This window comes from Bos taurus, chromosome 18, assembly GCF_002263795.3.
Source record: "Bos taurus isolate L1 Dominette 01449 registration number 42190680 breed Hereford chromosome 18, ARS-UCD2.0, whole genome shotgun sequence".
Taxonomy (NCBI): Eukaryota; Metazoa; Chordata; class Mammalia; order Artiodactyla; family Bovidae; genus Bos; species Bos taurus.
This window is the reverse complement of record NC_037345.1, coordinates 36,214,410-36,230,140: the sequence shown is the minus strand read 5'-3', so window position 1 is coordinate 36,230,140 and position 15,731 is coordinate 36,214,410. Positions and strand designations below refer to the sequence as shown.

General features: G+C 38.7%; 1 protein-coding gene across 2 annotated transcripts in view; it reads right to left on the bottom strand.

Annotated features, from left to right (window-relative positions):
* TANGO6 (transport and golgi organization 6 homolog) overlaps window positions 1-15,731 on the bottom strand; it is a 184,446-nt gene that overhangs the window by 75,693 nt on the left and 93,022 nt on the right. For both annotated transcript variants that reach the window (XM_002694832.6, XM_005218871.4), the window contains exon 15: window positions 8,015-8,155. In XM_002694832.6, coding sequence (XP_002694878.2) covers window positions 8,015-8,155 — 141 coding nt within the window. The remainder of the gene's footprint in view (window positions 1-8,014; window positions 8,156-15,731) is intronic.

Sequence of the window (15,731 nt, the reverse complement as noted above, 5' to 3'; positions counted from 1 at the left end):
TTTCTACCACTGGCTAGAAGGTGTTCGTCAGAGCAGAGCCTGGTGCTGAATCTGCTCCTCTATGGGCAGGGACAGTCAGGTTTTCTAGAATCAGACTACGGGCTTCATCCTGCAGTTGGATGGGATCATGGGCTACTTATCACGTAGATTCACTGTAAAGTGGCAACACTGAACTAAAACAAAAGCAGATGATACAGAAAGAGTTGACAAAACACATTAAATGAGTGTTATGCAGGCTGTAAGAGATATATATATATATATGTAATACACACAAATATACATCTCTTAAAAGCCCAGGACCCACCCTTCTCAGGGCATATAGAGTAATTTGAGAAAAGGTGCTTTCTAACCAAGAAGTATAAGCTGCTGTGCCCCAGTATTCTCAGTGTCACTAGCTGCCACGGCGCAGTCTAAAAGAGACCTGAAATTTAGTTCTCTCCTCTCATTCCTCATTCCAAATATTAATTCCTTGTGCTTTCTTACAGTGTTCCCTGAAGGTAAACTCTTCAGATGAAACAACGTGAATTTGACTTTCTATTTCTGCTCTCAATTTTCGACGATTCTGACCTAGAGTAAACTAGAACTTGTCTAAGCTTGCTGATTAGAAGACTACGTTCTGTCTCTAAAAATAAAGTGCTGTTCTTTGTATGTCATGATGACACTACCAGATCTGAGTTGCTCTTCCAGGGCAGCTCTGAGTCATGTACCCACCCTTTCATCCATCAGTCCCTCCCTGACCTCTTTTCCTTCACCCACGCCCCATCCCTCCAACATTCTCTGACATTTTCCTCCATTCATTCTGGGAGCAAAGGTACACATTTCAGAGATGGCTGGTCAGGGTTCGCGGAGAAAGCCACGGCAACCCACTCCAGTACTCCTGCCTGGAAAATCCCAAGGATGGAGGAGCCTGGTAGGCTGCATTCCATGGGGTTGCTAAGAGCCGGATACGACTGAGCGACTTCACTTTCACTTTTCACTTTCATGCATTGGAGAAGGAAATGGCAACCCACTCCAGTGTTTTTGCCTGGAGAATCCCAGGGACGGGGAAGCCTGGTAGCGTGCCGTCTACGGGGTCGCACTGAATTGGACACGACTGAAGCGACTTAGCAGCAGCAGCAGGTCAGGGTTAGAGGATAGGTATGAAGCCATGGAATAATTTTTCTCTGTGAGAAACTGGCAGTCTCTTTCACTACTGACAAGAGAGTACAGATCTGGAGGGCAACTTAGCACTAAATATCAAGAGTCTTAAAGTACAAGCATGCACATACTTTGACCAAGTAATTTCCCTGTAGGAACCAACCCTAAAGAAAGACTCAAAGATTCACCAAAGGATTTATGTATAAGAATAATCAATAGCACACTTTTCATAATCCTCATAAAGTTCCTCATAAAGTAAGAAACCAGAACCACCTAATTAAACACTAATATCTTTTGAGAAGATAATTAAATAAAATTATAAATTCAGTTGATTAATTATAATAACCAATAACTCTTATATTTTCAAGAAATATTTAATGACATGGAAAAGTGCTTATAAATAATGTTAAATGTAAAAAAGGCAGCATACATACAGTATAATTACAATTCTGAGAAAGAAAAAGAAACTAAAGGAAACATCAAAATATAAACAAAGAATGGTTACTTCTGAATGGTGAAATTATCAGTGATTACTTTTTTATACTTTTTAATAATTTCCAAATTGTCCAAAATTATTACATATTACTAATACAATCAGGAAAGGAAAGGTCTATAAGTAACTTTTAAAATTATACCTCTAAAAAAAATTGACATGAGGAAAACAGAAAGAAGTGAAGAAAAAAATTATTCAGCCTGAGCTTCAACTTTTAATTTTGGCCAGATTAATATTTTTAATTCACATTAATCTAAGTATTTGTTGAACTATACTGATGCTAACCTAGGCAACTTGGCAAGAAGCATTTCATTTGATTTTCTGAATTTTGCTGAAAAATTCTCCTTTCAAAGTATGTAAACTCTAATACTTGACAGTCATTCATTGCTGCTGAAATCTATGAATACTGAACTCCCAGACTGGTATCCAATTATTCACACATTCAACATACTTTTTCACTTTAGATCAAGCTTTGCTGTTAGTTGAAAATCTCTGAAAGCTGACATACAAAAGCTGTTTTTCAAAAACTAACCTGCTGTGTTTGATAACGATGCGGAACTGATGTAGCCCCATAGCACTCTGCCACATTTAACTGCAGGGTCTGAGCAGAAAAAGGACAGACGAGACTATTTCCTCTGAGCTCCCACAACACTCCACACAGGCCTCTCCATAAATTAGCAGGTCACCTCACAATGAAGTGTGTATGAGCTGACCTCTCTGACTAAACTATAAGCTCCTTGAAGGAAGAGACTGTGGATTTCCCATGCTTCTATCTCCAGCCTCAGGCACAGAACCCACTGTTCAGTGCATAATCAAAAAATATTTTTAAACTGAACTACACTGATGACTTTACGCCCCAAATTAAGAAAAAAAAAATAACCATATTCAAGATAAACAAAACCAACTTCGAGCATTAGGAAGAGTTACCAAATAACTCAGGAATGTATATGATTTAGAACTTGACAAAAGCAGGAAATTAAATAAGCATTCAGAGAATGTTCGGGTATTACTACAGGCAGAGGCGGAAACTATTCTTCCACCAAAGACTTCTGATCCAAGCTCCAGATTGAAATGAGAGCCACAAATGAGTAAAAAGCAGTTCTATTTATTTCTCTCCCTTTTTCCTTAGAATGAGAAATAAATATTAACAAAGGATATAAAATATTCCCTAAATACAAGAGATAATTTTAAAATACACTTTAGTTCTCATTATGGTTCATTAAATGTAAACAGAAGGCAAAAAAAGAGATACATGTAACTGCTTCAAAGGTGGTCACAAGCTCTAATAAGGACACACTCCTGTAGTTAGTAAAAATCAGAAAAGGCTATCCACTAAAAAGTATGCTCATAAGATTGGTATAAAATACATAATATTAGCCATGTGCAGAACCTCCCATATGCAAAAGCATTTGTAACTACATTACAAAAATGAATGAATAACTTTTTCCAACTCTCTCCAGTGAGAGGGCAATCTAGGTTGCAACTGAGATGCAACCTAAGGGATAGGGGATAGGCTGGAATTCAGCTAAGGCCATGAGGATGACTGCACAGCTGAGTATGGGGACAGCTCCAGAGCATGCCATTCAATACAATGATGTTTCTCAGACTTTCTGATCTGTGAACAACCTGCACAATTGTATGTGGCAGTCCTGGATTTAATTAACGCATCTGTGATATTATGAAGCAGAAACAGGAGCTCTAGAACAGGGCACATCAACAGAAGGCCTACTGACATTCTTGGCCAGGTCAGGGGGTTGTCCTGGGCACTGCAGGATGTTAAAAAACTTCCCTAGTGTCTACCCACTTAATGCCAGTAACATCCTCCCTGCCCCCAGCTATAACAATTAAAAATGTCTCCAGACATTGCCAATGTCCCCTGGGGGACAAAATTCTTCCCTCCACTCCCCCATTTGAGACTCACTGTTCTAGAGGAACAAAGAATTGGGTAGTGTTGGTCCAGCTCTGCTGAAGAGAGCGAATACACTGTATCTGCCATATGTGAGCACGGAGTGTAGTCTACAACAGATCAGGAATAACACTAGGCAATCTCAGAAGGAAATACCCTCACAGATGAACTCAGTATCTTTTGCTTTAATTGCACTTGCCAGGTGTTTCCCAATTATCAATTCAATATCTTGAGCACAGTTACTTAATTCTATACATTTAAAAGAAGATTTTAAAAAATGCAATGACATATAACAACCCACAGGTTATTGCTGACACTGGGCCATATAAGAGGAAACAGATGGAGAAACATTTGGAGTGACTGGTAATTTAGCAATGTGTTAAGATTAAATTTCTAAAAGTACAATAAAAACTAAATAGTTCTTTAAAGAAAAGAAATGAAACTAAAAAAGAAGAAATGGAGAAAAAAGGAAATGAAACTAAAATTCTTTCACCGTATTTTCTATGTTAAGGAATAGAGATTAAAATATTGGTTTGCCAAAAACTTCATTTGTGGTTTTCCGTAAGATTATACAGAAAACCCCAAACCAACTTTTCAGCCAACACAATATATAGATTCATATTTATACGACGTTGCTTTAAGAAAGCTTTTCTATATAAGAGAGAAACCATAAAGGAAAAGATAGATTTGCCTACATCAAAATAAAAAGCTTCTGCAACTCAAAACAAGTTAAACAGAAAATGCGAACAAAACTAAAATGTGAACCCAAAGAAAATATTTACAACATAAATGTTAGTGGTTCAAGATCTATAAGTAAATAAAGCTTTACAAATTAAATACCAAAATAAACACCACAATGGAAAAATGAAGAAAGGATAGGAAGAAGCAATTCATATGCACACGCACAAATAAAAATTTAGCCAATAAAAACATGAAAACTATTTAACCCTATCAACTGAATAAATGGAAATAAAAACACAATAACATTTCTTTATATATCTGTTTGATAAAAATAACACACAGCATAATAGTGCTGATGAAGGTACAAATATCCTCAAACATTAAGATATAAACTGGAACAATTTCTTGGGAAGACAATTTAGCAATAATACATTTAAAAATATGCACATGCTTTTAAGAAATTCTACTTTTAGAAAATTTTCCTAGGAAATTGTCATGGGTCTGCACAAAGATTTAGCTATAAGAATAGTCATCTTAATATAATTCAAAATAGTGAAAAATTAGAACAACTGTAAGCTGGTCAGTTGAAAAAATTATGATACATTCAAATGATATATTATCATGCAATCATTAAAAATTATAGAGGATGTGGAAAATGTGCGTGTTAATGACAGGAAAAAGATGCTTACTGAGATGGGAAAATTTTCAGGATGTAGTATCGTGTAGTGGGTAAGAGACTGGGTCTGGAGTCAGAATGTCTGGGTTAAATTTTGGATCCATCATTAATTAGCTGTATAATATTAGGCAAGTCAGTAAACCTCTCTGAAGCTGTTTCCTAATGTGTAGAAAAAGGTAACTTCTATGAAATAATACCAACAATTGAGGCAACAATCACCAGTGCTTACTTAAAACCAACAGAGGGAAGGTTGATGGGGAAGTTTATTATGGACTTATCCTATGGGAAATATCACTGATCAATCTTCACATCACTAAAAGAGAATACCAGACATCATACACCTCGAAATGTGAGACAACAGGAAACAGAAGGCACAACATAGCCTGTGATATATTCTTGCCCCTTAAAATCTCACCCAAATTTACCCAAGCGCCTGTTATCTATCAACTTACTGGAAATATGGGGATTTAATTCCATTAAAATGAGATTCACAAGACAATCAAAATAAACTAATGCTGATAAAATGTCAGAAGAGTGCTTACCTCTGGGGCAGGTATAGACTAGGCAGGAAAAAAAGGAAACTTTATGGGTTATTAGAAGTTTCTCTGTATTGATCTGGGTGGTGGCAAATATGTAAAGAATCATAAAACTACACTATTAAAATTAGTGTACTTTATATACTTTTTTATATGTATGCTGCTGCTAAGTTGCTTCAGTCGTGTCCAACTCCCAGCGACCCCATGGACTGCAGCCCACCAGGCTCCCCCGTCCCTGGGATTCTCCAGGCAAGAACACTGGAGTGGGTTGCCATTTCCTTCTTCAATGCATGCAAGTGAAAAGTGAAAGTGAAGTCGCTCAGTCATGTCTGACCCTTAGCGACCCTATGGACCGCAGCCCACCAGGCTCCTCCGTCCATGGGATTTTCCAGGCAAGAGTACTGGAGTAGGGTGCCATTGCCTTCAATACTTCAATTGTTTTAAATGAAAGTGAAAAAAAAAAAGCTCCAGCTGACAGTTCACCATTGTCTAGTGGTAGAAAGAAAAGTAGGGGTGGTTAGAGAATTGAAGCCAAGAGGAAGTGGTGGTGTACAGCACCTGGCTGCTACATGTGGGTCTCATGCTCCCATAGAACTCCCCCCCGCTGCAAAGAAGAGCTGGAGGGTGGGGAGAGCACAAGGCCTGGACCACTGGGAAATTAGGGTACTTACTAAAGAAATCTTATAAAGTGGCTGTCACAAGGATTTCCACACCAATAGGAAACTAAGGATATTGGCTACATTGTAAAAATGGGTTTTAATTTCACTTAAAGGATTTCAATAAGCCATCTCATCTATGCACCTGGACAAGTTGGTAAAGTGAATTAGCAAGTAGCAGTTAAATCTACGGCAATGTTTACAGCTGGATACTTGTTAGAATAGACATCAGAAAGATTAGAACTCTGAGCATTGATGGAATATGCTTTGAAATGCCAGAAGGCAGTTTTGGAAACTGGCTAATTATAGAAATATGTAAGGAGGAGCAAAACCTGTCTCCCACTCAACCTAGACCTTCATCCCCACTTTCACTCTCACCACAGGAAGTGATTTGGACTGGCCCATGGAGACAGAGAAGCGTGCATTTTCAGTGTTTATCTTCCCAATGGTAGAGATTTACCAGAAGTTTCAGAGAAAAGATATGTTCTGCTGATGCCATCTATGTATCAGACACATTCTTCCTGAGATGAACAGTCACAATGTTACACACAAATGGAAGTCAGAAGTTGCATTGGATCCTGCAATACATTAAACTCAATACTCACACCTACTGTGAGAGAATCATCGCTCACAATGGTTCACTTGCCTGGTATGTTTCAGATCATATTTAAGACAAAGGCAAATATAGAAAGTCTGCTGTTCTTCAGAGGAGAGAAAAAAATCATCTTTTTAATTTCACTCTCATGAGATTTCCCTTTCAGTTATGAAAGAATTTAAGTGTCTGGAGATCTAAGTTCTATCTTCTTTAGCCAGAAGGGTCACCCAGAAATTAGGAAAATTAATGGCTATATCCATAGACATGATGTATGACTATGTGAAATCTTTTGAAATCCTTGGAAGCACTGGTGAAGGAAGAACTCAGTGAGATTTCGTGATACCAGAGGCAAAAAAGCTAGTTAGTTTTCCAAAATTTTCCCCTAGTGAGTGAAGAGTAAAATTTAACCCTTACAATAGGCATATGAGGTTAAGTGTTATTAATATCTTCTTATTATATATGAGGACACTGACACATCAGGAGGTCAAGAAACATTCCTATGATCAAAAGCCACTAGCAAGCAGCTTGGGATCTGATCCCAGGCAGCGCGACTCTGGAGCCCACAGTCTTAATACTCCCAGCTCATGGCTGTGGTTTTGAGCAACTTCCTTTGAGTTGGCAGGTTCACTTCTTCTTTTTTTTAATTATTTATTTGGCTGTGCCGGGTCTTTGTTGTGTCATGCAGGATCTTTAGTTGCGGCATGTGAACTCTTAATTGGGGCATGGAGGATCTAGTTCCCTGACTAGGAATGGAACCCAGGCCCTCTGCATTGGGAGCATGGAGTCTTAGCCATTGGAGCACCAGAGAAGGGCCAGCAGATTCAATTCTTAGCACTACTATTTACCAGCTGAATGAGTCTTGAACAAATTGCTGAAGTTCTTTGTGCCACAGTTTCCTCACCTATGAAATGGACCTAACAATAGTCTCTTTATAGAATGTCTTGGGAAAATTAGATGAGATCATAAATGTAGATGCCTAAGGACACAAGAGCCATTTAACCAGAGTTAGCACCCCTCCTTCTGACATTCCCCTTCTTTTCTTGCTCACTGCTGCTTAGCAAGTGGGAAGCCTCTCATCCCAGCTCTGAGGAAAATCATGCCCTGACATAGCTCAAGGGAGGAGACTAAGCCATTGCAAGAGCATGGGCACTACTGGGCCAGTCTCTTGGTGTGCACTGAACATTTGCTAAATCCTTGAACATAAAATAGTTCATCCCAGCTCCCAAACTGTCCTCCCCTTGCTAGCATAACAAGCCTCCAAGGTGCACCGACTTCGGTTCCACAGCCACACCACTCCCTGAACCCATTTCAGAGGCTGGAACAAGAAAACTCACCTAATGCCCTGACGATTCGCATCAGGATTTCCCCCACTTTCATTCTGGTCTCCGGTGTGTGCCTGTCTTTACTGCTGTCATACTGAGCCAGCAGGCCAGGCAAGATTTTCTCAGGGTACACGTCTGAGAGGAGGGCAACCCCTAGGGTTAAAAATAGAAAGAAAGGATTCATTACTGTTTAGCGCTGAAAAGAAAATAAGCCCAGACAGCTTGTGGTGGGATGAACACAGAGGCATTTAAATCCACCTCTGTAATTCCACCAGCAAGAGCTGCCCTTCATTTGGAATGACAACATTGGTAGTGGAAAGAACATGGGTCTTAGAGTTCACACTCCTGGATTCTTCTGGTCTCAGCCCTATATGATCTCTAAGATCACATTCAGCACTGACATTCTATGACCTATGGATTCTAGACTCTAGAAGCTGAGGCTAGATGATTACATAACATAGCAGGGATCCACACAGCCATGGGGACAGACTCGATCAAATGCCCTGGAGGGAGTCTTTCCAGTCTGAGTCAGTAAGGTTCAAAGTCTAGTATCGCTCCTGCCAATCCATCAGCCTGGAGCACAGTAGTGCTTCCTATCTTTGCTGCAGTTCTTTACCCTAGAATGAGTTTCCTCTGTAAAACTGTCAATGATGAGAGCAATTCCCATAAGGAAATAAGGAATGCAAATTCTGGGCATGATGAGGAATAGAGACCTATGCTTCCAGCTGAGTTTCCTGATCAGAAGGAGAGAAGATCCTGCTCCTGATTCCTCCTTCCTAGTACTTGCCGACACCCTCTCTCTTCATACAGCACCCCTAGAGGTGGAATCTGCAGTAGTGGTAACATTATCTGAGCCCAGATCCATAGCAAGCAAACTTCACAGAAGTTGAGAGAAGAAGGGAGATAAGACTAAGACAGGACCAGAAATAAAAAGCCTAGTCTCAAAGCTATATAAACACAAATTCCATTACTTTGGGGTTAGGGAAGGTTTGGGGAGAGGTTATGTACTTCTAAAGAATAGTGAGGAAAAAGAAACACCTGCAGGTGTTCTACCACTGATGTCATCACAAGGCCTAGTACATATTACATATCTGTAGCACCATAACTCCTACTCCATCAGAAGTGCCCAACTCAGCAACTCCATGGATCTGTCTCCTTTTAGGAATATAGTTATACCTTTATAATGAAAATCGGTGGGGACAGGGGATTTGCTCTAAAAAACTATGATCTGTATCTAACTTCTCTGAAAAATATATATTACCAGAGTCCCTTCTACTGTCATTTATGCCTAATTTTCTCTCACTAATCTTTAGCAGAGAAGTTATTTACTTCTGTGAGCATATCCTGCTGTATACTTCAAAACCAAATGAACTGGGACTTCCCTGGTTAAGGATCTGCCTTCCGATGCAAGAGGTGCAGGTACGATCCCTGGTCAGGGAACTAAGGTCCCACGTGCCACGGAGCAACTAAGCCCACACACTACAACTAGAGAAGTTAGTGCACTGCAACAAAGGCCCAGTGCAGCCGAAATTAAAAAACAAAACAAAATCCAAGTGAGCTCTTGATTTTCTCTCTGTAGCAAACAGACTTTGGTGGCACATAGCATCTATTCTCTCTTCTGGTAGCGACACCTGTTGTTCCTTTAGGAAATACTCCTTCCCTATTCTCAGTCGATGTTGTTTGAGTGGGGTTAATGACCCACCTTCTCTCTCTCCATATGTGAACAAACTCATATCAAGGGTGCCTTAGGATATTCCATCCCATCACCACCACAATGTCTGGTTCAGGAATGAGGAAAGAGACTCAATCCTAGAACCAATTTTGGAACTGCTAGGGAAGATGAGCTCCTGCAGTTTGTGTGTTTGTGTGGATGGTTATTTTGGCTCTTTGTTTTCTTGCCTGTTGAAGTGATTAACCTGGAGCTCCCAGTGGCCATCATTGGGAGAAAGTATGCCCCACAATGGTACCAATACAGAGGACGGTCAAACCAAGAGACCAAGGAGGAAAAGAGAACTGCATCATGCTTTGAGCCCCTGGATCCAATTATACTTCTACTCATTAGGACCTTAGGGTACATAAGCCAATAAATATCCTTTTACGTTTATAGCAATTTGATTTTTTTTTTCACCCAAAGGAATCCTAATATATCTTTCTTCAGATTAAAGAAACAAATCCAGGTTAAAAAATAAAGTTTCCCATAATGCTAGACTTGTAGTTGTACCAGGGAGCTTTAATTCTTCTAATCTTTCATAAAAAGGTTGCCGACAGCACAGTACAGTTTCCTTGCTTCCCACAGTTCCAGGTTAGCGATTGTTTATCTTCCCGCTGGCCTGCTCCACTAAGGGCTGCCAAATGGCGCTCTGTTTGAATTTACCTTCTAGGATACAGTTGCTACCTATGAATTTATAAATCCCTAGAGAACACTGGTTCCTTCCTTACTCTTATATGAAGCAGTGAAGAGAATCACATATGATGGTTAAGACTACAGAACAATTTTTTTTTTTTTAAAGATAAGATTTTTAAAATTTTGACAACTGAGGAAACCTGGCCTTAACCTTCCTATGATCCTTGGTCCCTCCTTTGTAATCTGAAAAATGGGGTAATTTCTGGGTCAGTCCAGGCTTTAAGGAAATATGACACATCAATCCCTTTGGCAAATAAAGACCAAATGATTGTGTGAGAGATACCTGCTCCTGCTCTGATCACAGGAAAATGACTAGGCATTTTGAGATGTGGCGGAATAGATAAGATACATAGAAGGCAAAGGTGAATCAGATCTGGCAAGAGTTCATAAAAATGTTCTGATCTGTGTTTGGAGGCAAAGCATAGGATAAGGCAAATTAAGCAACTGAAAAAATATTACTGAAAGTAATTATGCAACAAAATAGAGATAGTCAATTTTGTAAAACAACTGTTTTTTTCCCCCAAAGACTTTCATTACAAAGCCAGAAATGTATTCTGATCCAGTGCTGACTTCAAGATGATCCCTTAGCATACTGCTCAGTGATCTGCAGACCTTGGAAAGTCACGGTAGTTTAGGTCCCACTTTACACAGGAGTTTTACATTGTACGAAAGATAGTCTAACCCCAAATATCTTGGCTAACTAACTCTCTCCTGGAAATCTGCTAAGTCATCCCCACTTTAAAACTAACCTGACTTACTCTCCTGAGTAGATAACAACTTACCTCCCAAAATACCCACATCAACTTGGAAAAGCACCTACTCACTTGAATTTCTGCTGAAAACTGTAAGAAACAGAAATGCCTGCATACTGTATGATTCTATTTACATAAAAATGTCCAAAATAGGCAAATCTGCAGACAGAAAGTAGATTTCGTGGGTGCTTAAGGCTGTGGGAGTTGAGTAAGAAATAGAGACTGACTGCTAATGATATGGAATTTCATTATGAAGAGATAAAAACATTCTAAAATTAATTACAGTGATGGTTACACACACTGTGAATATAATAAAAGGCACTGAATTGTATACTTTAAATGGGTGAATTGTATGAAATATGAATTATATCTCAAAGACCGGTTATTTAAAAACTGTAAGATTCATAAAACTCAATAGCAAAAAAAAAATCTGACTAAAAAATGAGCAGATGATCTGAATAGGCATTCTTCTAAAGAAGACAGACAGATGGCTAAGAGAGGCATAAAAAGATATTTAACATCACTAATCACCAGGGAAATATAAAACAAAACCACAATGAGATACCATCTCACACCTGTCAGAAAGCTATTATCAAAAAGATAAGAAATAACAAGTGTTGGAGAAGACATGGCAAAAATGGGATTCTCATGTACTGTTGGTGGGAAGGTAAACTGGTATGACTACCATGGAAAACAGTATGGAGGTTCATGAAAAAATTAAAAATAGAGCTACCATAAGACCTAGCAATTCTACCACTAGGCATTTATCTGAAGAACATAAAAACACAAACTCAAAAAGATATGTGCACATCTATGTTCATTACAACACTGTTTACAATAGCCAAGACACAGAAACAATCTAAATGTCCATCAATGGGTGAATGGACAAAGAAGACATTGGTAAATAAATACAATGCAATGCTAATCATCCATAAAAAGGAAAACTCTTAAATTTTCAACATGGATGGACCTTGAGAGAACTATGTTAAGTAAAGTAAGTCAGACACAGAAAGACATTCACAAGAAAATGAGAAGCTTTTAAAGAACTTTTATGGAATAAATTCTAAGATCCATTGTTAAGTGAAATGCAAGGTGCAAAACAATGTGTATAAAAATTCAACAATTTGTGTACAAAGGGGAAATATTCATCAATAGTTCTGTACAGATATACAAGAAACCAATGATATTGGTTCTTTCTAGGGAGGGAAAAAGAGTAACTAGAGGATAGATAACAGGGGTTTTTTAACTCTGTATCTTTGTATTCCTTTTTAATTTTGAACCATGTAATGTATCAAACATAAATAAATAAAATATAAGTTAAAAATCAGTGCTAAGAGACAAGGTCTTTTAAAATAGGACAGTCTCTTTTAGAGGTGAAATGTAAAAATAATTTTCAATCAGATGTAACAGAATGACCACAAGCATCTTCCCCCTGAAATCTCTCTACAGTTAACAGGCAAGGAGTGAAAAAGGAATAAACTGATAAGAATGAAAAGAATATAGATATCAAAGGCTGAAGTATGGGTAAAGAGAACAAAGATGGGACAAAATAATGACACGCATTTGCTAGAGCTGTTGGATCATTTCGGGAAAAACAGCAATTATTTGATAGAAAACTAAGCAAATACACAAGAAAGGACAACTGAACTAGGCGTAGCCATGAATAATATTCATAGAGTCAGCAGCAAACACTGCCCAGTGATTTAACCAAAAACTGTGAAAGGGAAATGGTAGGAAGAGAAGGGATACAGGTATGTGTGTACAGGCATGTGTGTGCATGTGGATGTTAACCCTCCATCCAACTTACCGGAAATGAGTAGATAATGTGCAGAGATTTTAACACTGAGATCTGTGAAAGAATTTTACGTATAAATATACTAGAACAAACTACTTAAGGTGGGTGGAGGGGATGATTATCATTGAGGACTAACTGTGAGGGGTAAGCTGGGAAGGAGACAAGCTTCTCAATTCTTCACAAAGGATGTTCAAAGAAATTAACAGATACATATTAATTTAAAAAACTAGAAAAAAGGTAAAACGTATATTAACCTGGGAAGAAGCTCTAGTTTGAAAGAACAATGATGGTGAAAATGTAAGGCACAAGGAACTTTTCCTTCCGATTCCAAAAAGATAATCACCAGCCTGTGACTGTCCTCTCCTGCTGCAGCTCAAGGACACAAAGAGAAGAAAGGCTGACCCTGGAGAGAAGGAGACTGCTACCCTCTAGCAGATACTTCAGTTGTTACATTAGAGACTGCTCATTATAATGAAAATTAACAATCATTTCAGCTCCAAGAATCCAGGAAGCTGTACAAACTGGGGAAGTTGGTTATTAAATCAAGGAAGTATGGGGAACTCAACTGAATAGCCAGGTTGTCTTTGTAATTAGAGTAAATGATAATGTCTAGCATGCCAACATAATGTTCAGTTTCTCTAAAGCTCCAAAGTTGTGCTAAGTATGGACAAGCCCCAACACATTTCTAAAGATTTAAGGTGAGTGAGTGTTACTCAGTCCTGAGGAAAAAAGAAGGTTAGACTAATAAATTGAAGATTTGTTAAGAACGGCGGTACAGTACCTACAGTCTGCGGCTTTAAACCAAGATTAAATAATATACTCAAACACTAAAATCAGGCAAATATATTTACTTACATTGTTCTCTAATTCCCATTTTGGAAGGAAAAAAGCTATAATCTATATTTAATGACAGTTAACTGTAGCCAGAAGCCATTTGGATTATGAAATATTTACTTATTATAATAAATGAAAATCTTGTAGCAAAGACAATAAAAATTCTTAATGTTTAATGAGTGTTTTCAATATGTCAGGCATGGTTTTAAGCATTTTTTATGCATTCATCTGTTTAATGCTTCCAACAATCCTTTGCAGTAGATGCTATTAATACTATCATTCCTAATTTTACTGAGGGAGAAGTTGAGGAACAGAAGGGTGAAAAATATGGTCCCAGATCACACAGCTGCCATGTGACAAGAGCAGGACTGCAAGCCCGCATCTGCTATCCCACCAAAAAAGTACCAGCTTTGCAAATCCTAACCCTAAAGACAGCAAATCTTACATTTTCAAGTGTTTCTCAGCCATAAGATTTACTTTCCATTAGACTGCAAGGTCAGAGGAAGGAGAGGCACTCTGCACCCTGTATGAAAAGGCAGAATCCTCTTGGGTTCCAGTTGGGCTTCATAGGAACTGCTTTGTTCTTAATTGGTATATTTATTTATATTTATCTCAATGTGGAAAAGGGAAGTAGCAAGGTTAATGAAATTCACAAATGACTTTGACTTGAGATGTTGCTGACATTAGCGATGACAGAGGAGACCTACAGGGAAACTTGGATTTTAGTGAGTTTCTGTTTTTAATCAGTGATTCTCAAATATCTCCATGTCACTTCTTTATGGGCTACTGCAATTCCCCTAAATCTCTTATTCTACTACCCACCCCCCAAATAAATAAAACCCAAGTCAGCACCAAAAAGCTTAGAATCTACCTTGTTAGGACTGCCTGTATCAATTACTTCTGGGCGATACAGAACGGAGCTGAGAAAAGTGAGCCTTAAGAACACGATGATCAAGGGCTCTATTGTAAGTACAGAAATACAAACAAAGCTGCCCTAATACTGACTGAAGGCATAAGTGAGGAAGGAAGAGAAAACAGCAATTAGTGCTGCTGTGAGAGTAATCATTGCCCTGTGCATTCAGAGAAACTTGCATTTCAGCTGATCCTGGTTGAGAAAGAAGCAGGATGTTATTTATTGAGTTCTCTTTATGGTACCTTTCAAACATTAACATTCTCTTTATGCCATGAAAAGAAACAATTGCTGATAATATGAAGAGAGGGCCTTCTGATTTTCCAGAAAACAGTCTGTAGTTCTCTTTTAGCTGAATCTAGGCAAGAAACAGTCTTGGAAGACCCCCAAGCTAGGTAGTCCCAGTAGAGGGAGTACCACCTGAACTCCAGATTGATTTCTTTCTAAGTTTTCTACTGACATTTCACCTCAAACTTAGGCAAAGAGAAGCTGCAGAATCAGCAAAGCTGACTGATGCGTCGGGTTCTCAGTAGTTTTGAGAGAGTCAGACCTCCCAGGGGAGTGATCACCTGGCCTGAAGCTCTAACAAGACATGACTGATCTTTCTCATGATCCAGTGTCTTAAGGCTCGGAGATCTGCTCTGTGCTTTGGGTACCAAGCAGTGATAGAGCCAAGATAGAAACTCCGAGTTCTCCCTTTTTTTCCTTCAGTTGAACGTAGCAGATATCCTGATAAGATGATTAGCTAAGTCTTTAGGTGCTCTGGGCCAAGACTGGCTTAGAAAAAGTGACTGTTGTGAAATCAGTAACCATGACATGTAGGATATAAATGGTAGTTTCATATGGAAACCAGGCAGTGCTGCTATAAATTTGCCCTGATAAAATGCATATATATACTTAAACACCCTGCCTACAATCCTGGCAAGTGACCAGACCTTTAGTCAAGGCCCTCAGGTTAAAAGTCACTCTGCTAAGCAGGGCATCTATAAACAGAGGAGAAAAGGAGAAGCCTTGAAGAACTATTTCCACAATCA